At 37.0% G+C, this 23,152-nt stretch overlaps 1 protein-coding gene across 2 annotated transcripts; it reads left to right on the top strand.

Moving 5' to 3' along the window:
- The first annotated feature begins 1,066 nt into the window (after positions 1-1,066).
- Positions 1,067-21,604, top strand: LOC141513392 (Fc receptor-like protein 4). 2 transcript variants are annotated; one of them, XM_074223147.1, is made up of 13 exons: positions 1,067-1,197; positions 1,788-1,808; positions 3,075-3,320; positions 3,805-4,077; positions 4,323-4,604; positions 6,821-7,108; positions 10,473-10,607; positions 15,872-15,899; positions 17,197-17,279; positions 17,943-18,011; positions 18,303-18,365; positions 20,313-20,344; positions 20,424-21,604. In XM_074223147.1, the coding sequence occupies exons 1-13, from the start codon at positions 1,167-1,169 to the stop codon at positions 20,526-20,528; spliced, it is 1,656 nt and encodes a 551-aa protein (XP_074079248.1). In that variant the 5' UTR covers positions 1,067-1,166; the 3' UTR covers positions 20,529-21,604. The 2 variants fall into 2 exon arrangements, with proteins under 2 accessions (XP_074079248.1, XP_074079249.1); XM_074223148.1 differs by having other exon boundaries at positions 10,497-10,607; positions 20,424-21,600.
- The last annotated feature ends 1,548 nt before the right edge of the window (positions 21,605-23,152 follow it).

The raw sequence follows: 23,152 nt of genomic DNA on the forward strand, positions 1-23,152 counted from the left end.
TATCTTCTCACCCCAAATGGGGCATCTAAAAGGTGAAATGGAGAGAACACTGGCCTTGGAGTCAGGAGGATAGGAGTTCAAATTCAGTCTCAGATACATAATACTTGTGTGACCTTGGGCAAGTTACTTAACCTTAATTGCCTTGCATTCATGTCTTCTCAAGTCATCTTGATTTACATCTGACCACTTGACCCAGATGACTCCGGAAGAGAAAGTGAAACTGGCGACCTTAGCACGGCACCCCACACTCAAATTCAATTCATATGCTTGTCATGGCAACACCTCTTTGATGTCGTGGTCTTTTTTGAGAATGAAGGACAAACATCATCACCCCAACATACATCTAACTTGGAAGTATGCCACTGAAACAATTTTATTTTTCTTGTTTATATGCCAGCTAACTTTTCTTTTCCTTTAGCCTTGGTTGTGGTACTTAATAATGTGTCTGTCTTAGGCTATAAGATTCCCTTAGACAGGAACAGTATATGGTTAAATTATTTTTTACAACAGAGACACAACAGCCTGCAGAATTTGGTGACTTATTGAGGTGTTATAGAGCAGGAGGAGAAGAAAGAAGAGAGGGATAAAAATGAAAACTATTAGTTTAACATCAGAATAAAGAACCGATAGATTGTGGCTCTCAACTGAGTGATCAGTTTGTCATGGGGTAAATATAAATATAAATAGGGTAAATATAAATATAAATGATGAGACAATTCCAATTCTCAATGTAATGAATGGAAATGCCCCTTGAAAGCTGCAAAACAGAGAAAGTTGGTAATCGAGCAGGACTACAGTCTGACATTTTGTCTGAAATCAGAGAGAATAAGTTGAAATATTTTCTCCTGGGAAATTGAACCTGAAGAAACCTTTCCTTGCTGGGGTATAGCAGATGAAGAAAATAAAGATCATCACAGGCTAAGGCTGGGGAAAGATAAAATGTGTATTTGAGTTCTTGTACCAAAGTGAATGTTGAATTATTTCTTGTGACTAAGGGGAGGAAGTATGGGGTAAGAGTTGAGGGAGGTGGTTTTGACTTCTGGTTTTCTAATTTGATCAGTTCTGTTTTGAAGGACAGCTTGGAAGTTCTCTGATTCTGATCTCTGAGTTGCCATTTTCAACAGTTTAGAGAATACCCTGTCCCAGTATCTCTGGATCTACCCCTCATGCCGATATGGGAATTGCTGTTGGTTCTTGGTGAGTACAGAGACTCAAAAGACCAGATAGAATCCTGGTTTTCTGAGAGTGTATTTTCCCTAAAATAAAAACCTATGTCCTGGGGAAGATAGAACAGGCAGATAATCTAATTCTTTAAGGAGATAAAAACTCAATTTCTTCCTTAAGGTCAGGGCTGCAGGACTAGAGTAAAACTGGAGAGAGAGAGAGAGAGAGGACAAAGCATATCTGAGAAACTAGAAAAACAATAGGAAAATGAACAGCTTCAATAATGTAGTAAAATTAATGACATTAAATTATAGGTCTCCAATATATCTGTTTTTAATTTCACTAGTCCCAGAAAGTTGACTTAATCAGAACTTTTTGTGGATTGATCTGAGTGTGTAATTGGAAAAATAAAATAAAATCTCAATCAAAACATGAATGTTAAAAAGTCTTTAATATAATTGGGAAATATAAAGTACAATTTTTAAAAACTCATGATTTAGGAGTTTTCTTTTAGACCAAATATTTCTAGAGAATTTTTTTTTAAATATCACAGAGAGATCTAAAGAATTTCTGAGAAATTAGAATAGTTGAAAAGTAACCTCCAACTCTGCTCTCTCCCACAGGTTTGGTCAGCAGACAAACATGTGAGTTCCCCCCCCCTTTTTTTTTTGCTCTTTGGAATTCTCTGGGTAATGTGGTCTCCTTCAGGATACTAGGATGCCCACAGAGGCCTGTCCAAGTTGGCCTTGACTGCTCTGCACCTCTTGGCTGAAATCTGTAGTACTACAGCTCTCTTCCCTAAATGATCCCAAGGCTCAGGTTGAGGCTACTCTGAGTTCCTAGATAGCTTGTTTTTTGTTTTGTTTTGTTTTTGGGGGGGTTGCAAGGTAATGGGGTTAAGTGACTTGCCCAAAGGTCACACAGCTAGGTAATTATTAACTGTCTGAGGCTGGTTTTGAATTCAGGTCCTCCTGACACCAGGGCTGGTGCTCTATCCACTGCCCCATCTAGCTGCCCCTCTAAAAGTTTTTGTTTAAGATTCTTCTGTTCATTAGACAAGAACACTGATATGGTTATCTTTTATTTTGAGGACTTGGGGCAGACCATGGGCCATTCCAATGCTCTTACTTTTAGATCAGGAAAAGACCTTACAGATCATCTAATTTGTGCTACTTTTACAGAAAAGGGAACTGAGGCCCAATTAAGTGAAATAATGTCTCCAGAATCCCACAACTTCCAACTACGATTCAAATAGGTCCTTCAAGAATGGTGCAGTATAGAGTATTAGACTTGTAGTCAAGAGACTTGGGTTTGTCTAGGTTCTGAAATTCCCTACCAGTGTGATATTAGACAAGTCATTTCACCTCCTAGTCAAGTTGTCTTATCTGTAAAATGGTGACAATAAAGAACCACATTAATTCTCTCATATGTATGAGATGATAATATGAAAAATAGCATTAGAAATACACAAAATAGCATTGGAAATACACAAATGAGCATCCAGCAACATCTTCAGGGTCTAATTGGATAGAAGGTCGGTTTCCAAGGAGGCTTTAGAACCAACCATGTTGATTGGGTCTGATCTGTCATTAAAATAATACTTTGGATTTATTTTGCCACTTTTCATTTGCTCTCCCTTAAACAATCTTTATTCAAACTGTCATATCAGTTTGGAATGGAATCAGATGAAGTTTCAGCATTTAGGAGGTGAAAGTTCTACTCTCTTGGTTTTATTAAATTTATTGTTATTAAATTTCTAGTTGGTAAAGAGATTGACCCAAACTTGGATCTCTAAAGCTCCAGGGTTCCTGCCAGGGTGTATGGGCCCAGGATTTTCCTGATCCTTTTATATTTCAGGAATATGCCATACGAGTACATTCATCTTGTGCTGTTCTTTTTCTCCCACTCAGCTATTGCAAAGAAAGCTGTGGTGCACCTTAACCCGCCATGGACCACTATCTTCAGTGGGGAAAAAGTGACTCTGACTTGCCAAGGATTCAGCTCCTCCAAACCAGGGAAAATATGGTGGTATAACAACCAACAAGTACATACAAATTGGTCTACAGACAGCATTGAGATTAATCATGCTGGAGGGTACAGATGCCAGACCCAGAACTCAGACCTCAGTGACCCTGTGAACCTGGTAGTTTCTTCTGGTGAGAGAAGAGAAAGGACAGGACATGGTTTCTAAGTGTAATCTCCCAGAGGGAGGGAAGGAGAGAGGAAGGCACTAAGGGCTCTCGAATGTCATGTGATTTTACTGGGGCAGAAGCAGAACTTGGGTGCCACCTCCCCTAGTCCCCTTCAATTGTTCAGAAAGCACTTGGATACTTTGATAACTCCTGGCAGCTAGAGGCTAACCCTGATCACTGAGAGTAGTGCAATAAAGAATGACACTCCCTTCCCAAAGGAGATTTGTTGAAATTTATCTAAGAGAATATCACCTAGGAAAGTTCTTTGTTCCAGGGAGAAGCTGGTGAGACATGTGGGTCAGGTGAGAAGCAAAGCGGGGGATCTGGATCTGCCATCATACACCAGCTAATCTCCAGGTTAATCCATGTCTCTTTCGAGATGATAGGAAGAAGGATGAAGCAGAAAGATGAGAACTGAGTCTCCAATATCTCCTGGGTTCTCTTACAGATTCCCTGATCCTACAGACCCCATATTCTGTGTTTGAAGGAGACACATTGGTCCTGAAATGCCGAGGAAAGCATGAGGGGATAATAATTAAGTACATGACATATTATAAAGATGAAAGTGAATTGTCTGATTTCAGTAAAAACTCTGATCTTTCCATCTCCATCCCACAAATTCATTTAAATGACAGTGGAAAATATCACTGTAAAAGAAGCATTAAATATATAGAAAGTTTTTGGAGAGAAAAGTCAGAAAAAGTCGAGCTTCAAATCCAAGGTAAGAACTTCACTTTTGAGGTGGGGGAGAAGAAAGAAGCAGAGGGCTGGACAGGGCCAGTCCCAGAGGAGGAGGACTGGGTAGGCACAGAACAGGAGGTAGAATCTATGGCTGGAACATAGAAGGGAAATGAGTGGGGTCATCTTTGTATTTCTATATCTGTTCAGCTGAGAACACAAGACGTGTCCCCCCCAGAGGCTCTGATGCTCTTTGTCCTGGGCATTGTGTCTGCCTCCTCTTTCTAGAATTGTTTGCACCCCCTGAGCTGAAAGTTACAACCTCTGAGCCCACTGAGGGGTCCCCAATGACTTTGAGCTGTGAGACCCAGATCCCTCCACAGAGGTCAGACACAGAGCTGCACTTCTCCTTCTTCAGAGATGGCAGGATCATCCTGTCAGACAGGAAGTTCCAGCAGCTCCAGATCCCAGCAGTCTGGAGTAAAGACTCAGGGTCATACTACTGCAAGGCAAAAGCAGTGACAAAGAATATTCAGAAACAGAGCAACCAAGTGATGATAAGCGTAAAAAGTAAGTGTCAGTGATGCAGAGTGGGGATTAAGGGGTGGTGGGAAGGGCCTTGACAGCAATTTGGACCTTGGGGTACTTTCTGATGTGCTTTTCTTCTTCCTTTGGGAATAGAAGTAGTGCTGGAGACAGCCACCTAGTTTTTCTGTTATTCTTTTCTGAAATTAGGACATCAATAGAGTTATAAGTAAATAAATTGTTGGTGGCAAGCAACAGAAATGTGTTCTAAGCTAGCAGTGGGAATCCCATCCAGAGCAAGTAGCCTCAAATTAATTTTAGCATTACTTTTTTTTTAAATTTGAATTCCAAATTTTCTCCTTCCTTCCAGGCCCCTCATCACTCTTTTGAGAAGGCAAATAATATGATTTTTCATAAATTTAAAATCATGTAACACATAATTCCATGAGACTTGTTGCAGGAAAACAAATCAATAAAAATAAGAGTGGGCAAAATATGCTTCAATTTGTACTCAGAGTTAATATGTTCTCTCTCTGAATAACCAATCAATTTGCATCGTAAGTTCTTTGCCATTTATATCAATTCACATAAATCTTTCCAAGTTTTTCTCAACCTGTCACTCTTGTCAAATCTTATAGCACAATAGTATTTTATCATAACCTTATACTATGACTTATCTACCCATTCACCAAGTGGCAGGAGTCCCCTGGATTTCCTATTATTTGTCTCCATAAAAAGAGCTTCTATAACATTTTTGTATATATAAATCCTTTCCCATATTCTTTTATATCTTTTTGATGCACTCCTAATAGTTGTATTGAGGGATGAAAGGGTATAGTTTGTATAGCCCTTTAGGCATATATTCAAATTCTTCTCTAGAATGGTTAGACCATTTTATAATTCTAGCAACATCACTTTAATGTCTATTTTTCCATATTACATCTAGCATGACATTTTATTTTTCTGTCATTTTATCCAATCTGATAGGTGTTAGGCAGTAACCTTTGAATTGTTTTAATTTGTATTCCCCTATTTCTTAGTGATTTAGAGCATTTTAATGTGAATATTGATAGTTTTTTAAAAATATTATTTCTGGGGCAGCTAGGTGGAGCACTGGCCCAGTCAGGAGTACCTGAGTTCAAATCTGGTCTCAGACACTTAATAATTACCTAGCTGTGTGGCCTTGGGCAAGCCACTTAACCCCATTGCCTTGCAAAAACCTAAAAAAAAAATTTCTTCTGAAAACTACCTATTCAATATCCTTTGACCATTTATCAATTAAGGAATTTCCTTTGTATTTGTATAAATTTGACTCAACCCCTCTCAAAATATTTTTTGAAATTTACAATGCCACAATAATACAAAAATAAATGAGAAATTTATTAGAGCATGGGGGTGAAAGAGAATTCATTAATACAGTCTCTTCTATGTTGCTTAAGAAATACATTGCTATGCTCAGAGCTATCTAAATTTTTGTGACCTGAAGCAAACCCCCAATTATACCAACCAAGTTATAGCTATGATCATCAAGAATAAAATGCACAAAGGTGTTCCAGAATTGCAAGATTAGTCAACAACATTTTTAGAACATCTTACCATTTTTCTTCATGCCAACCCAGCTACCTCCATCAAAAGTATTTATTATTTACCTTATTCCCAACAGCACTCTCAGTGCTTAGGAATGTGGCAGAAAAATAAACTACAAAGAAGCTTTAGGCATGACTTCTGGTTGCAGTGACAATAGCATTAGGAGATCCAAGATATTCTCAGGAAACAAAACAGATTAGTAATGAACTGTGTTTATCAACTTACTCTAGAAGACATGATGGAAGAGAGACAATTATCTGATAAAGGAATAAAACGAAATTTTCATCTGGGTTTTGAAGGCAAATGTGTTTGGGATAACTAGAATGACACCACTTCAGAGTAGAGCTATCACTTCTCTATAGCCTCTTTATCTTATCTGACAAAAATGTCTATCCAGTAAAGCATCAAAAGAATTTATGACCTTGGAATAGCCCATAATCAATATTGTGATTCAAAAGCCTATGGGTAGAGAACCAATATTGTCTTCAACTGGAAAAAGATGATTACCCTCTTATGACTAGCTTATTCAGGATATTACAGGATAATATGCCTATAATCCATTTCCTCCTTTTAACTATAATATGTTTCCCTATGTTTCCAATGTTCAGATATGTCAAATTTGAGATCCCCCAAAGTCAAGGAGGATCCTCTTTTCTTATCTTGTTTTCACTCAGAAATTCCCATCTCTGGCATCCTCCTGGATATCCAGCCCTCTGGGGGGCAGGTACCTAAAGGAAAGAAACTGGTCCTCAACTGCTCAATAGCTCAAGGCATAGGGAACATCACATTCTCCTGGCACAAAGAGGGTATTGATGCAATTCTGGGAGAGAAAACTCAACATTCTCTGCAGGCAAAGTTTGTCCTCTCTTCTCTGAATGAAAGTGATACAGGGAAGTATTATTGTACTGCTAGCAATGGCATCGACAAAATCAGCAGCCTGAGAGTGAATGTCACCGTGAAAAGTGAGTCCTATTCTTATTCATCTCAGTTATCCTTGGTTTACCTGAGAGGGGCCCCCCAAAGAGTCAAGAAGAGATTTTTCTGTAGTATTTTATTGGTACTTATTGTTGTTTTTATGCATCTGTCAATTCTCTCTGATTCTCATCACAACCACTGCTCCTATCCATGGAACCCTGCCTAATACCAAAAACTTATGGTCAAGTAAGACAGATCAATCCAACTATCTCTGAAAATAGATGTCTGATTCTATAATTCTAGTCTACCAGCTCTCTGCTAGTCTAACCAGGACTCTTTAGAGGTCATAATTGATCATTGTCCGAAGTCATTTTCTACAGTTGAGAGCATAATGTACATTTTTCTCTTTGCTATCCTTTGCTCTCCATAATTTATTTCTTTCAAAGTTTCTCTGAATTCTTCATCTTTGTGATATCTTATAACACAGTAATGTTCCATTTTATTCATATTCCATATATATATATATATATATATATATTTCTGTGTGACTAATGGCTGTATAATTGCTTGGATTATCAGTGCTGGGCACAAAGTAGATATTTAATATGTGCTTGCTGATGGATGGAATGCTTGTTTAACTATTTCCTTAATTGAGGGGCATCCACTTTACAAGAAAAAAAAGAACTGCTACTATAATAATTAATGTACAAATGAGACCTTGGACTTTCTTAAAGCATGTACTTAGGATGGGGTCAAGGAGCACAAACATTTTGGTGACTTTTTTTTGACATGATTCCAGATTGTTTTCCAAAATAGACAAATACATAGCTCTAACAGCATAGTATTAGTGGATTTGTCTTACCATTACCTCTTAAGCATTTATCTTTTTGCCTTTTATTTGTGGTATTTCTATATGTGTAGCAGAACAGAAAAAGAATATTGTCCATAAAAACATATCTCTTATATCAGTTTACCTTTCTATTTCTTTTCTCAAGGCAATAGGGTTAAGTGGTCTGTCCAAGGTCACACAGCTAAGTAATTATTAAGTATCTGAGGCTGGATTTGAACTTAGGTCCTCCTGACTCCAGGACCAGTGCTCTATCCACTGCAGCACCTAGCTGCTCATTGCTTTTCTCTTGAAGTAAAGAAATCATCATAGAGCTTTGAAAGATTTTCTGCTTTTCTATGATTCTTTCTGGTCCTCCTCTTCTGTATGCTTACTAAAAATGTTTCAATGGGACATTTAGGTGAACCTAAGAATCGAGAAAAACTTGTGGCAGAGAGATTAACTAGTAGGCTCTTCTGGTAATGAAGTGATAAAGCTTATATCAGAATGTTAATGGTATAAGAAGAGACAGGGGAGTATCAATTTTATCACTAGAAGGTAATCTTTGAGAATAAGATAGTCTTTTCTATAGGTGCAGCTTCCTTCAACCTCCCCCATGACATCTGGGCATTCTGGGAGGTTCCAGGAGTCAGGAAAACTTGAGTTCAAGTTTGACCTCAGATATTTAATAATTACCTAGTTGTGTGACCTTGGGCAAGCCACTTAACCCCATTTGCCTTGCAAAAACCTAAAAAAATGTTTCAATGATTGTCTTTTATTTCTTTTCTTTTTCTTTATGTTTTTGTTGTTGGTGGTGACCCTAGTCTAGTCTCATTTCATATATCCTGAGCCCACTGAAAAGAAGAAAAAATTCTGTTAACTAATATGCTTACTCAAACAAAAGAAATGACATTGGTGATGCCTGAAAATGTTATTTTATTTTTTCTCTTGAATCAACCCCCTCTCTATCAGAGGGGGTCACTGATCCCATAGAATCATGGTTCATTATTGCATTGATAAGAGTTCTTAAGTTTTTCAATTTTTTTCTTTATAGTGATATCTTATGCATTGATCTACTGATTTTACTTACTTTGTATCAGTTCATGCAAATCTTCCAAATTTTCTCTAATAACATTTCTGTTGTTGTTTTTAAGATGCAATATTATTTCATTATACCTTATACCATAATTTATTTAGGCCTTCCCTTGATGGATTCCTTTTCCCCTTAATTTCAATATAAAAATGTTGAGCATTTTTTCATATTCTTTTTGTTTACATTTTTTTAAACTCAGTCCTCAACATAGTAGTTTCTTATCTATTGAGCACTGCTTGAATAAAATTATAGCATGTGAATGTAGTCAAGCAATCAATAAATATTAAGGGTCTACTGTGTACCAGACAGTATTTATTAAAGGGAAAAGACAGTCTATGCTCTGAAGGATCTCATAATATAATAGAGAAGAAAATAAGGAAACATTTATGTACAAATAAACTCTTTATAAGATAAATTTAAAAGTAGTTAACAGAAGAAAAGCACCAGGATTAAGGGGTTGTAAGTCAAAGAAGATTCTTTGAGATTTGAGATTGGACTTGGAAGAAGTCAAGGAAGCTAGGGGTAGAAATGAGAAAGGAGAGAACTTCAGTTATGGGGGATGACCATTGAAAATTCCTGGAATCAGGATATAGAGAGTCTTATTTGAGAAAAACACAAGATTGAACCATAGAATACATATTGGGACCTAAGTCATAAGAAGATTGAAAAGGTGGGGAGAGGAGTACAGGGAGATAAAGGTGATTAAATTCTTTGAGTGCCAGATGATTTTATATGTGATCCTATATGTGATAAGGAAGTAATGGAGTTATTGAATGGGGATTGGAAAAGGTAAATTAATGAGGGACAGGAGTATTGACATAGTAATACCTAAGATTTAGGAGGATCACTTTGTCAGCTGATTGAGGGATGACCAAGAATCGAGAAAAACTTGTGGCAGAGAGATTAACTAGTAGGCTCTTCTGGTAATGAAGTGATAAAGCTTATATCAGAATGTTAATGGTATAAGAAGAGACAGGGGAGTATCAATTTTATCACTAGAAGGTAATCTTTGAGAATAAGATAGTCTTTTCTATAGGTGCAGCTTCCTTCAACCTCCCCCATGACATCTGGGCATTCTGGGAGGTTTTTCTGTAAGGCCAACAACGCTTTGGTTATGAATTTAGTCAAAATTCCATCAGGTAGGTAAGATGCTTTGAGATTGCTGCTGACCTCCCAAAATGATGGAGAAACTTCAATGATAGTGGATTATAGGATAATGCTTTATGAAACTGCTTCATCCAAGATTCTAACTGTGTCTTAATTCATGAAGGCATGGGAAGTGGTAAAGTCAGAGCTCAATAACTGCTTTTCTCCCTTCACTCCATAATGGTCTGTAATTAATAAACTTTAATTCAGGTTACTGCAGTTGATATCATCAAACCCTACCCAACATCTGTTCCTAAGAACCCCCAGATTTCTATTTTCAATTAATTTTGCATTTTCTGGAAATTCTTTGGGTACCAGATATAACTCTTCCAGGTCTCATCCATAGGTTTTTTTTCCCCCACAATTCCAGTAAGAAGTCCGAAGAACATGGCCATTACGGGAATCACCATTGCCCTGATCAGCATCTTTATCCTCACTATTGTCAGTCTTGTGGTCTACTTCAAGTTTCTGAGAAAGTCAGGTTTGTAGCTTGCCTTGGTTACTCTCTTTTAATCCTATTTAATCATGAAATCGGTTAGGTATACTACTTGTTTTTAGACTATTACCATTTAGACTCTATTACAATTTGGTTGGCAATCAGAGATACCAGATTGAGAGTTTAACTGAACCCCATTCAATCAAGATAAATTAAACACTAACAATATGCCATACTGGGGCAGAGAGGGAGATACAAAAGACAAAAACCAAAGCAATATATGATCTTTTTGTAATCACAGAAGGACAGTCTTGCATACAATTATTAAAGAAGGAAGAGTGAAACAAGGGCAAAAGAGTGATCCACACAAATTTAGTATAAGTTTGAGGAAAGAAATATGATTTTTTTCTTTTAATTTTGGGAACAATTTTGGGAACAATTCATGGAACAAGTGATATTGGCATTAGACATTGAAGAGACAGTGTGAGGTTGTAGGCCCCACATAAGGAGGTTCACATAAAGAGGATGGCATGAAAGGATCAAAATCAGAGTTAGAAATGTTTAGTAATCCAATTTGTCTGGCAGATGATGCATACAAAAAGGAAAAGGTTGGAAATCTAAATTGGAACCATGTTGTGGAGTCTCTTCCAATTCATTCAGAATTTAGCATTTACTTTCTTGGACATTCAGAAAGGAACTTAGATATCTTTCAGAATTAAGGAATAAAATCCATAGAAACAAAATTATTCCAATGGGGGTGCTGTTGTTCTGATTCAAATTTTCTTATATAAGGTATAAAAGGTTCAATTATCATTTTATACCAATGATTCCCAGAACCATACAGAATATCCTACTAATAGCCACTAAAACTTGGGAGAGCCCCTATGTATCCAGCCCTCAATCTCTCTTCTGAACTCCATCTTCAATTGTCTATTAGACATTTAGAACTAAATATTCCATACCTATTTCAAATAAAATATGTCCAAGTAGACCTGTCCATGGTCAATCAGCTAGGAAACATCTGAGACTCAAGCATAGTAATCTATCCCAATATCTCTCATATATGACCCTTTCTTCTCATTCACTAAATCACCACTCAATTCAGGCTCTCATCAACTCTAGCTGTATTACTGCTGGGGCCTTCTGATTGATCTTTCAGCTTCAAGTCTCTCTCCATTCAGCTGCCAATGGGATGGTTTTAAAAGCACAGGTTTGCCCAAGTTGCACCTTTATTCAATAAACATTAGTGGTTCCCTATTACGTCCAGGATGAAATCCAATGAAACCCAAATGCCTACTTATTCCTCAATAATCATAGAATGTCTCAGCTAGCAAAGACCTTAGACTTTATCTTATCCAGAGCCTCATTTAACAGAAGAGGAAAGGGAGACTCCCAAATATTGAAGCAACCCTGATTATAATGCTTATCAATGGTAGAATTAAGTCTATAACCCCAATCTCTTGATTTATAATCCTGTGCTTTTTACACCAAGCTACGATGTGAGTTTTTCCTGGTATTTGTTTTAGTTAAACATTACATCATGTGCAAAAATCTTTTTTTCCTTGCACTACACATTTCATCTGTCATCTCTGTGCATTTGTCCTGGTTGTCCTACCCATGCTTGGAAGGTTTTCCCTCTGTAATTCTACCTGTTTCTTTCCCTGGCTTCCTTCAAGTCTCCATTCAAATTCTCTTTTCTGAAGGAAGTATGACCAACTGCTCTTAGCTATTTCCCCTCTGAGATCTCCTTCCATTTGCTCTATGTAGATTGTAAATGGACCTGGTTCTTTGCATAGATCTCTGCCTTTAGCAGGGGAATGCCTTGGGGGGAGCACAGATAATTTTTAAACCTTTGGTTGGATCCTCAGTATTTGACAGTGCCTGGTTCAAAGTAAGTGTTAAAGAATTGCTTGTTGATTGACTAATTGACTGTCACTGATAAAGTCCTCATTGTCTTCACCAGACGAAGAAAAGTTCTAGTTTGTGCAAAAATTCCCTAGAACAGGTAACTTCTTGAGAAGATGTGAATTCCTTGTTTTATTGTCCCCACTGATCTTATAATTGCTCTAAGGGACTCATAACCAGTTCAGAAACCACACCTACCTTGTCTGGACTTAAAGATCTATAGAGAGAAGAAAAGGAAATCTGGAGATTCCCAGGGAGAGAAAAAAAGTTAATAGACACACACAGGATCTTATGTATTGGGTGGGGATACAACCAGTAAGTCCATTCATCCAACCATGGGTGTGTCCTCCTTAGCTTAGCAAGGAAGACTATTTACTCTATAGAGAAGGTTCATGGCTCCTTAAAGAAACTATTGATGGTGTAACAAAAAACTACAATATCTTGACATATTCATTTCACTTATTTTGCTTCCTAACCTGGCATTTTACCCAGGAAGTTTTGCACCAATGAGAAGAAAGACCTCCACCTCTGAAGTTACACTGAGGCTCAATCAAGCATTTATTGATCACCTACTAAGAACGGCACAGGCACTGTTCAGGATATGAGAATACAAAACCAAAAATGAAAGACCCTTTCCCTCAATGTGCCTATAAAAGAAAAAAATGTGTATAAATCAATACAAACCATTTATAAATGCATGTAAAATATGAGGAAGGGAAAGGAAGATGATAGTTCACATGTCTAAGGCTCTGACAATGTGCTAAGCACTTCACCATTCATATGTCATTTGATCCTCACAATAATCTTTAGAAATAGGTGCTGTTATTAACTCCATTTTACAGATGAGGAAACTGAGGCAAATAGAGATAAGTGGCTTACCAAGTGTAACGTTGTTAGAAAGTATCTGATACTGAATTCGAACTTAGGACTTCCTGATTCCAGGCCTGGAGGATTTACATTTTATGCCTTTGCAGGCAGGTTTTACCCAGTTATAATTTCAGTTTTATAACTTGATTTTGCTGAGTGAGTCAATTCTTTATATTGGTTTTTAAATTTTTTATTGATAATTTTTTATTAGTGAGATCCCCCTTAACAAAAAGGAGGAGGAAAGAAGGAAGATTAAGAGAAAGTCTTTCAGCAAAACTATCCAATCTATTAACAGAAACTGATATTATATATGGCATTCCACTCCCCTTGTCTCCTACTTCTCATATCAAATTGAGGGAATGAGGGAATGACACTTTATTTTTTATTCAGGGCCAAGTTCAGTGACTAAATTATAATTAAATGGACTTTAGGCTTTGCTCTTTTCTAACCTGTTTTTTTTTAACACAGTTTGTTTTATAAGGATCTAAACTTTTTTTTCTTTTCTGTACCCTCTATATTACATTTTAATACCCAGGATGGAGACTTCTGAAGCATAGTTATGTATTAGGGAAATAATAGGCAGAGAAAAAATATCAAATAGTTGAACTTTCCCCCCTGTGATGGCCCTACATTAACAGTGATCTCAATTCCATTTTCAAAATTAAGGAAATGACTTGTAATTAAACTATTTGGGGTCCACTCATGCTCCCATCCCATAGTCCATTTTACTGAGACCACTTAATACTGAGACCACTTAAGGGCACTAGGTTTACCCCTCAGCCTCTGTGTTACCAAATCCATAATCCCTCCCTCACAATACACTAACTCTATCCCACTTTCCCAGATCAGACACCAGACCACATTTTTAAAAAGGTTTTCCTTTTAGCCTTGTTGGTTTTCTGAAGGAACTCTAGCAATTTTCCTTAAAAAATGCATTCCATATTCCTGCTTAATCTTCTTACTTTATTATTATTTTAATCAACTGCAGTAATACATAAACAAACTTTAATACCTACTACTTTGAGTCAAGAGTCTGAGTGAATATATTCACATTCACTGAAACCCTGACATCCTTCCTTGTCTTCAACATTTTCATCAAAGAGGCATTTGAAACTATCTAGGCCAACTCACCCATTTTACAGATGGGAAAACTTATCTAGAAAAGTTAAGTAACTAACTTGCCTGTGGTAACATAGGTGGCAAATAAGGGGAAAAGGATTTGAACAGAGTTTCTCTAAATCCAATGATCATTCTACTGGACTCTTGTCTTTCAAAGAACTTTCCTGACAGGGATTTGGCTGTGGTGGTAAGAGAACTAACTTTGAATTCATTTTCTAAATCTACTTTGTTTTAGGATCTATGCAATGGAGACATTTTTGGTTGTTTGCTTCTTGTACTAGTGTTCTCAGTTCAGGGATTCATGAATAGACAGAGGGTAAATACAAGTGGGGATATGGATTGCTTAAAATAATATTTTATTTTTCTCAATTATATGTCAAGAAGATCCTTAGCATTCATTTTCATATGATTTTGAGTTGTATTTTTTCTCTCTCCCTCTCTTCCCTCCTCTCTTCATAAAATGGTAGGCAATTTGATATGGGGTATGAATTTTGGTAAGTCTAAAATTCATTGATTTTAGAAAAATAGAATTCTTTAGAATCCTATCTTTCAATACTTCTTGATAGGGGAGAACAAACCTGTTCCAGAATCATAATTTTTTGCTCCCCCTTTTTCAAATTTCCAACCATCAACTTCTTAATTCAATTCTGGTGAGTTAGATTCCAAATTATAGTATTCTTCATACAATTTTAAGGTTGGCAAAGTCCTTTACAAACATTATCTCATTCATTATTATTATTATTCCCCCATTTTACCCATGAAAAAACTGAGGCAAAGAGAATTAAGTAACCTTCCCAGGACCACCCAGTGCTAAGGTTGCATAGAGAAGCAAAAGAAAATCTTTGCCCAAAAGGAGTTCATAATATATGGAGAAAGACAAAATATATTAAAAATAGCTAAAAAGTGGGAGTTCTGTGGGTATTTATAAGAAAGAGAGACTGAGAAAGACAGAGCCAGAAAGAGAGGAAGGCAGGTAGGGACTGAGAGAAACTGAGGGAAAAGGACATAAGGGAGAAAAGGAGTCAAAAAAGGGAAGGGGTATAAAGGAAGGCATTAAAGGAAGGAAGGGATGGAGGGAGAGAGGGAGTGAAGAAGGAAGGAAGGAAGGAAGGAAGGAAGGAAGGAAGGAAGGAAGGAAGGAAGGAAGGAAGGAAGGAAGGAAGGAAGGAAGGAGGAAGGAAGGAAGGAAGGAAGGAAGGAAGGAAGGAAGGAAGGAAGGAAGGAAGGAAGGAAGGAAGGAAGGAAGGAAGATAAGTAGGAAAGAAGGAAGCCATGGAAGAAGGAAGGAGAATAGAAAGGAAAAAAAAGAAGGAAAAAAGAAAATTGAAGGAAGAATAAAAAGAGGGAGGAATGGACTTAGGGAAGGAGAGAATGGAAAATCCACTGCTCTTCTGATACCTTGTTCTTGTGATTTTTAGAAAGAAGATCTTTCCTCAGTCTCTACAGGTGAGACCTCTGTTTTTTCTATACTCTTTATGTTTTCTCCTCTCCCCTCCCCCATCATACTGTTTCATCCATCCCTAAAGATACTCAAACTTTAGTTCTTTTTGTCCTTGGGGATTAACCTGTTGTCACTCTTCTTGGAAAAATGCAGAGGATTTCATAGAACAGTGTCCCTCATTACTATCTCCAAAGTATCCCCTTACTATCCAGTCACTGATGCCTAATATCAATATAGTCATTTAACTCAGAGTCTTGGCCAGTGTTTTTCATTTCCCTATATTCCATTTCTTTGTCAAGGTTTCAGTCTTAGGTTATGAGATTACAAGTGGCATGGGTTGTATTTTTCTTACTGATACTATATACTGATTCTATATTCTATATTTCTTTTGAGAATTATTATGGTAATGCAAAGGATAGACATTTTCAAGGGCAGCTAGTTGACACAGTGGATTAAACACTGGCCTTGGAATCAGGAGGACAGGAGTTCAAATACAGCCTCATACATTTGATGATTACTAGTTGTGTGACTATGGACAAGTCATTTATCCAGATTTCCTTGCATCAAGGGCCATCTCCGGTCATGCTGATCCATATTTGGCCACTGGACTTAGATGCTTCTGATAGAGAAAATGATACTGGTAACTTAACACAGCATTCCCCACTCAAATCCAATCCATGTTTTTGTCATGGTATCACCTCCCTGATGTCATAGACTTCTTTGAGATCAAAGGACACACATCATAATTATGACATATTTTAGCCATTCAGAGTATCCACTCCAATGGTGAGGCATTCATATCCATGGACTGGCCCTGTTCTTAAGTCATCTCAACTTAGACTAGTCTCTCTTAGTTAATTTTATCACTTTGTTTCAGCATCAAAATAACCCATATTGCTTGTGAATTGATGCCTAAGCTCCTAAAGAATAAATATCACTGATTTATCTCCCAACACATTCAATTTTGATCAATGTATAGCATGAAAACAATATAAGGACTATCAGACTGCCTTCTATTGGGGATGGGGGAGGGTAGAGGAAAAATTGTAAAATTCAAAACCTTATAGAAAATGATAGGTAGAAACTACTATATAATTGGAAAACAAATAACAAATATTAATAAAAAAAAAGAAAAAAGAATAAATATCACCTCATAGAATATCCAGAATTCTTTTGGCTTCTGACTTCCCTAAAATTCAGTATCATCTCCATTATTTTTGCTTCCAGGGATCTGCCAATGATTTACTTACATTCACTTGTATTTCAGTTCCAAGGCATAGCTTGTGTCTCTGTTTTCCATAGGGCCTCTCCCATTTCAAATGTTCAAGAACTTGTCTATTCAAATTCATCTACCCAAAAAGAACTGGTGCCAATATATGATAATGGTAAGAACCCCATCTTTGGGCAAGGGTTGAAAAACTGGGCCTTGTGAGTAGTGTAAAGCAGAGGAAAGGGAACATGAGGTAAGCAGGGCTATATCCTTGAAGATAATCAAGGCTTTGTTCAACCTGCTCACCCAAAATAAATAAAAGGTGTACCTTGGATCACTAATTAATGAAAGAATGAAATATCATTTATTAAACATTTAATATTAACAAAGAAAATTTAATATAAACTAAGTCTAGAGATGCAAATCAAAGAGAAAGGTAGTCCCTGCTCTCAAAAATCTCACATTCTAAAGGGGATAGACGACATATAATGATATTAGCTGCAAGTTACGAAAAAAAAATCTGATGGCACCGCTGGCAAAGCAAGTGCCAGAGGTCTGTAGGATAGGGCTTTTCCCAAGGCACTTGGATTCAGCATCCTAGCTTGTATCTCTCTGAATCTGAAGGGTGGTAATGATTTTGACAGGGTTGGTGGTCTGACTTGCTTGGTATATGTTATCTCCTATCTCTCCCTCAGGATGCTTTACTGCTTTAGTTTGGGTGGTTTGTCTGTCACATCATCAAGTAAGGAGCATTATGAAGGACATGGTTAGGAAGAACTGGTGATTCAAACTTAAAGCCAGGATATTTTGATTAATTTTTTCTTTTTCTTTTTTGCAGGGAATTCTATAATTAAACACATAGTCTATTCTGAGTTACAGAGTACCCAGGAGGGAAAAGTTATTAATGGTGAGTCATTAGAAAGTGATTGTCTTTCTAAATTCTGTTTCACTGGATCTTAGAATATTGTTTTATAACACTAAATATTAATGTTTGAAAGTGGAATATGTTTCATTATAAATAGTAATTCTCCCAGATCTAGAAGTGTTCCAGCAAAACCTTGATGGTCACCTTGTAGAATGATGGTCATCTTGTATAAAGAATTCATGCTTTGGATAAGATGATCTCTGAAGTCTCTTAGGAGTCTATGGTTTTAGCCCTTGGCTAGTATGTTTAGGAAAATTTTGTTTTCTCTTTCAGTAACTCCTGTAGTTGGAGATGTAGTATATGCTGAGGTCTTTTTAAATGAACAAGGCAAAGAAGGTAAGCTCAATCAGTGGTTTGACTCAACACTTTTATCAAATGACTCCTGTTTCTAAACTCTGTGCTTGGTAATGTGGAAGGATGCAAAAAAGAATTCATTATAGATTCCATCCCTTCCCCCTCCCCCCCACATACCCCAATTTTCCAATGAATTAAAGAGACCAGGCAAGAATACCACTAACTTTAATACAAGCCAAACTAGGAGAAGTGTTATAAAAGAGTAAAATTTTTTAGAGACGATAATGATTACAGACAGGGAGAAACTATGAAAGGCTTCATGATGTAGGGTTTGCAATGGGAAGTGGAAATAGAGATATAGGAAAATTAATTTCATGTACAATAGAAAATAGATAATGTTCGGTGTAATAATAACTAATAAAAATTAGTTGGGACAGTGGATAGAGTTCCAGACCTGCAGTCAAGAAAAGCCATCTTCTTGAGTTCCATTCTAACCTTTGACACTTACTAGTGACTGAGTGAAACACTTACCCTGCTTGTCTTAATTTTTCATTTGTAAAATGAGTTGGAGAAGGAAATAACAAATCATTCCAATATCTTTGTTAAGAAAATTCCAAATAGTACCAGAAAGAATCTGAACGATGATAAAGTAATAGCAATGATGAGATTAGCAAGGGAAAAGGTTTAGGACAAAAAAAGAAAGGATTGGGAGAGAGAGGAAGAGGAGGAGGAGGAGGAGGAGGAGGAAGAGGAGGAGAAGGAGGAAAAGGAGGAGGAGGAGGAGGAGGAGGAAGAGGAGGAGAAGGAGGAAGAGGAGGAGGAGGAGGAGGAGGAGGAGGAGGAGGAGAAGAAGAAGAAGAAGAAGAAGAAGAAGAAGAAGAAGAGGAAGACATGGGTCCCTTATACAAAATGGTGGTCCTAGGGAAGGATTCATCCATTAGGAGAGAGGGCATCAGGTCAAAGTTGCTCCAAAATTTCCCCATGGGGTTAAGAATCAAGGAGTGAGTGAGGTCCCTGTTTCTTTGAGTGGTTCAGGCTTCTCTGATCCTCCTTCTGGGGAGTCTTTCCTAGACATTCACAGGCTTTCAGGGAAACCCCTACAGACTTTTTCTCTGCCCACTCTATGAGAGGTAGCATTCTGTATGACATTTGCATGTTGTTGTTTTTTGTATTTTATTCCCCTGTTTTTGCCACACTTGGCCTAGGAGTTAATTATTACTTTATTCTGGGTAAATGGCAACATTTCTAGGTCCTAATTGCTAGAGACCTGGAGTACTGGAGTAGGGTTGGAAAGGAGATTTTAACCACCCCAGATCCCCCTGGGAAAAGAATAGGAAAACATCTCTGAGTGATTCCGTTTTCTTTTCTGTCTCTGTGGGAAGTTGTGATGTGACTGGGGACTGTTTCTCTCTTCTGGTAATCCAAATTTTCATGTACTTAGTGAAAGGAATTACTTGTGGCCCCTCACTTATTGCAGATCTCCCTCTAGGAAGGACACTGGAAAGGGAAGAATAGGGATCAGAAGACTGAGAATTGGCTCAGAGAAATGAATGGAAGAATAAAAACTAACGAATGAGCATTTATTAAACATTTACTATTTGCCAAGCACTATGCTAAGTATTCAGTGTTCATTTCCAAAAGCAAAGACAGTCCTTGCTTTTAAGGACCAGTTGGAAGTGGCCTTTGTCAGGAAATGACTAAGATTATAGAGCCTAGAACTTGCAGCCTCTAAGCATCTTTGTCAATCTGAAATTGGGGAAGACTAGGGATCAATGGGACTCTTGAGAATATTTCAAAAGGCAGAGGTAATGAATGGACAAAGCAGAAAGGTGAGTTCAATGGAAAAAGGACCAGCATGGTAGAAAGGAATAGAGCTATATAGAGAAAGAGACAAGAGTGACTAAAGGGAAGAGTACAGTCCAAGAGCAAACCCTTGGCTATAAGTGGAAAGGTCATTACACACAACTCAAACTTTCCTTCCTTTCACAGCAAACAACACAAAGAACCCTTCAGAGAACAAGGTGAGTTGAACTCTCAGGTTATTCTCTCTTTCCCCTTCTGTCCTTCCCACACATTCTCATGCAATATTTTCCATTCCAGGACCCCTCAGTTATCTATACTGAGATAAGGATTGAGGAGAAAGCCAAGGCGGCAGAGAGAAGCCAAGATGCTGCTGAAAATTATGAAAATGTGAAATTCTTCTGACCCCTACACCCAACTTTTTCTTTCAGATGGGTCCATAAGGCAGTTCTTTCCCTAAGTTCAAAACTGCAACTTGAGCATAACCAAATTTGAAACCATTTAATTGAATCATTTGGGTTTTCATTTTGAAAGGAAGTTGTATCCCCTATACTGAGCATTTCCTTTCTGACCTAACACAGCAACCCAAGAAACCAAATTAAAAAAAAAAAACAAAAGGTTGTTTAGTTTAGAATTTGAATATGTTTAAAACTATATTTATCAAGATTTGATAATTTGGTGAAACTTTTCTCCAGTCAAGGAATATTGCTGTTTAAAAAACAACAGCAACAACAAAACCCCCAGGATCCTCACCTGGTCTCAGAGTGCCTAGAAAATTCTGATTATCCCTTTCTACTTTTTTCAATAATCTTTACAGGCTACATCTCAGTTTCCTTATCTCTAAAGTGAATTAGATGGACCAAATGTTCATTAAAATCATTCTAGATCTAAATATTATGTCGAACTATTGACAGTATTCCTATACTGAAAGATATCTTAGTGCAAGGAAGAGAGCACTAGATTATTTTTTTCCTTCAAGAAGTCTCAGGTACAAACTTTTGAATTTCTACCTAATCCTTTTGTAGAAACTGGCTTTCTAGGGTGGAAAAATGTGCATATGTTATACATTTAAGATTCTTAGGTCCAGATAATCAACTAAATAATAAATCAAGCCTTTTCCCAATTTTCCATGTATAAATAATGATCATGCTGAAAATTTAACAATCAGATTTCTAGAATTAGTTCAAGCTGGTTCAAGCACCTGTAAAAAAGTCATATCACATCTCTTACTCTCCATTTCTCCATCTATAAATAAGAAAGATCTGAACCCTCTAAAGTCCAATGATCCTATTGGAAATTTTTGTCTATTCTTATTTTAATATTTCCCTTCTTCAATAAATTTGCACAACAGGCAAAAATGATTGTCTTTGATGCTTATAGCAATTACTTCTTAGAGTGAGTTCATTCTGATGATACCTAACACACTTCTGGTAACATATCTGACAATTACCCTTCAAGATCACTCACTTTGGGAAATGTTCAACTCACCGGGACCATTCTTTTCTTGACCATTGCTCAAAATGAGAATAGAAAAGAAAGAAGTCAGTGATGATACCCATGGTTTCAAGCATCACCCATGAAAGAGGTGGTGTACAAAGAATAGAAATAAGGTAGACAGGAAGAACTGGGGGAGGGAGTTGAGTTTAATTTTAGTCATGTTGAAAATGAGGCAAAACAAGCACATATGGGTGGAGATGTATAGGAGAAAAATGGAAATGTGGTCATTTCTACTGCCCATCCTGGAACAGGGCTGACTTGTGGGTGCCTAGCCCCTCTGTAGAGCCCTCAAACTCCTGAACACACATGGTTTTTCTACCTCTATATCCCCACTGTCTAACATAGCGCCTTTTATACACAAGGTATTAAGAAAGATCTATTCAATTTAATTGAAATCAGAGCTATTATTACCATTTTTTTACACTTTAGGTAAATTTCACAAAACATAAATCCTGAAAGAATCACAAAACCTATCCAAGGCAAATGGTATGAAAAAATGTTCTCAAAAAAACATCTAAAAGACAAAGTATATTGGGGTATTGGCAGGGCAGCTGTTGGGCAAGAGGAGGCTTGAGAAAGGACAGATTCTAGATTGATAACAAGACTATGAGGGGATGGGGAAGGGAAAGAAGAAAAAGCATTTATTATATAGCTATTATGTGCCAAGCAGCTATTTGAGACACTAGTTCCTAAATCTGCTGCCTCAGTTTCCTCAGTTATAAAATGAACTGGAAAAAGAAATGACAAACCATTCCAGTATCTTTTTTTTTGCAAAACAATAGAGTTAAGTGACTTGCCCAAGGTCACACTGCTAAGTAATTATTAAGTGTCTGAGGACAAATTTGAACTCAGATCCTCCTGACTCCATGGCTGGTGCTCTATCCACTGAACTACATAGCTGCCCACATTCCAGTATCTTTGATAAGACCCCATATGGCATCACAGAAAATCAGCAACAACTCAAAATAACTCAAGTATAACAATTATATCATTAGGAATCTAGTACTGGAAAGGTAAAGGTAAATTAAAATAATTAAGCAAATTTAGAAAAAAATGAATAGATGCCCAAACACCCGATGAGAAGAATAATATAGTAGGAGTATATCTGAGGGTTCACATCTCACCATAGGCATACCATTGCTTTAGGGGGATATAGAAAAGGCCATAACATAGTTCACTGTTCTTTTTTTTGTTTTCCTTTCTATTCCAGCTTCCTTACTATATATACTATATATATTAAACACTCATTTCTTAGCCTTGTAAACCATTTATCCATTTTTCTTTTTTCTCCCTTCTTTCTTTTTTTCCAATTAATTGTAAAGATAATTTTTAGCATTTATCCTTTTGTGAACTTTTGAGTTCAACATTTCTCTCACTCTCTTTTTCAACCCCCTCCCCCAACTAGCAAAATGATATAGGTTGCACACTTACAATTGTTTTCATTATATTTCCATATTAGGTATGTTGTGAAAGAAAATTTAGAAGCAAGGGAGAAAACAATCATGAGAGAGAAATAGCATAAAAGTAGTTTT

This window comes from Macrotis lagotis, chromosome 2 (assembly GCF_037893015.1).
Source record: "Macrotis lagotis isolate mMagLag1 chromosome 2, bilby.v1.9.chrom.fasta, whole genome shotgun sequence".
Classification (NCBI taxonomy): domain Eukaryota; kingdom Metazoa; phylum Chordata; class Mammalia; order Peramelemorphia; family Peramelidae; genus Macrotis; species Macrotis lagotis.

What these genes read in the sequence shown, in the direction of transcription:
- LOC141513392 (XM_074223147.1), top strand. Translation starts at nt 1,167, where the DNA reads ATGCCGATATGGGAATTGCTGTTGGTTCTTG. An exon ending in GGAATTGCTGTTGGTTCTTG is followed by an intron (nt 1,198 to 1,787) that starts GTGAGTACAGAG and finishes TCTCTCCCACAG; the next exon opens with GTTTGGTCAGCAGACAAACA. An exon ending in AGTCGAGCTTCAAATCCAAG is followed by an intron (nt 4,078 to 4,322) that starts GTAAGAACTTCA and finishes TCCTCTTTCTAG; the next exon opens with AATTGTTTGCACCCCCTGAG.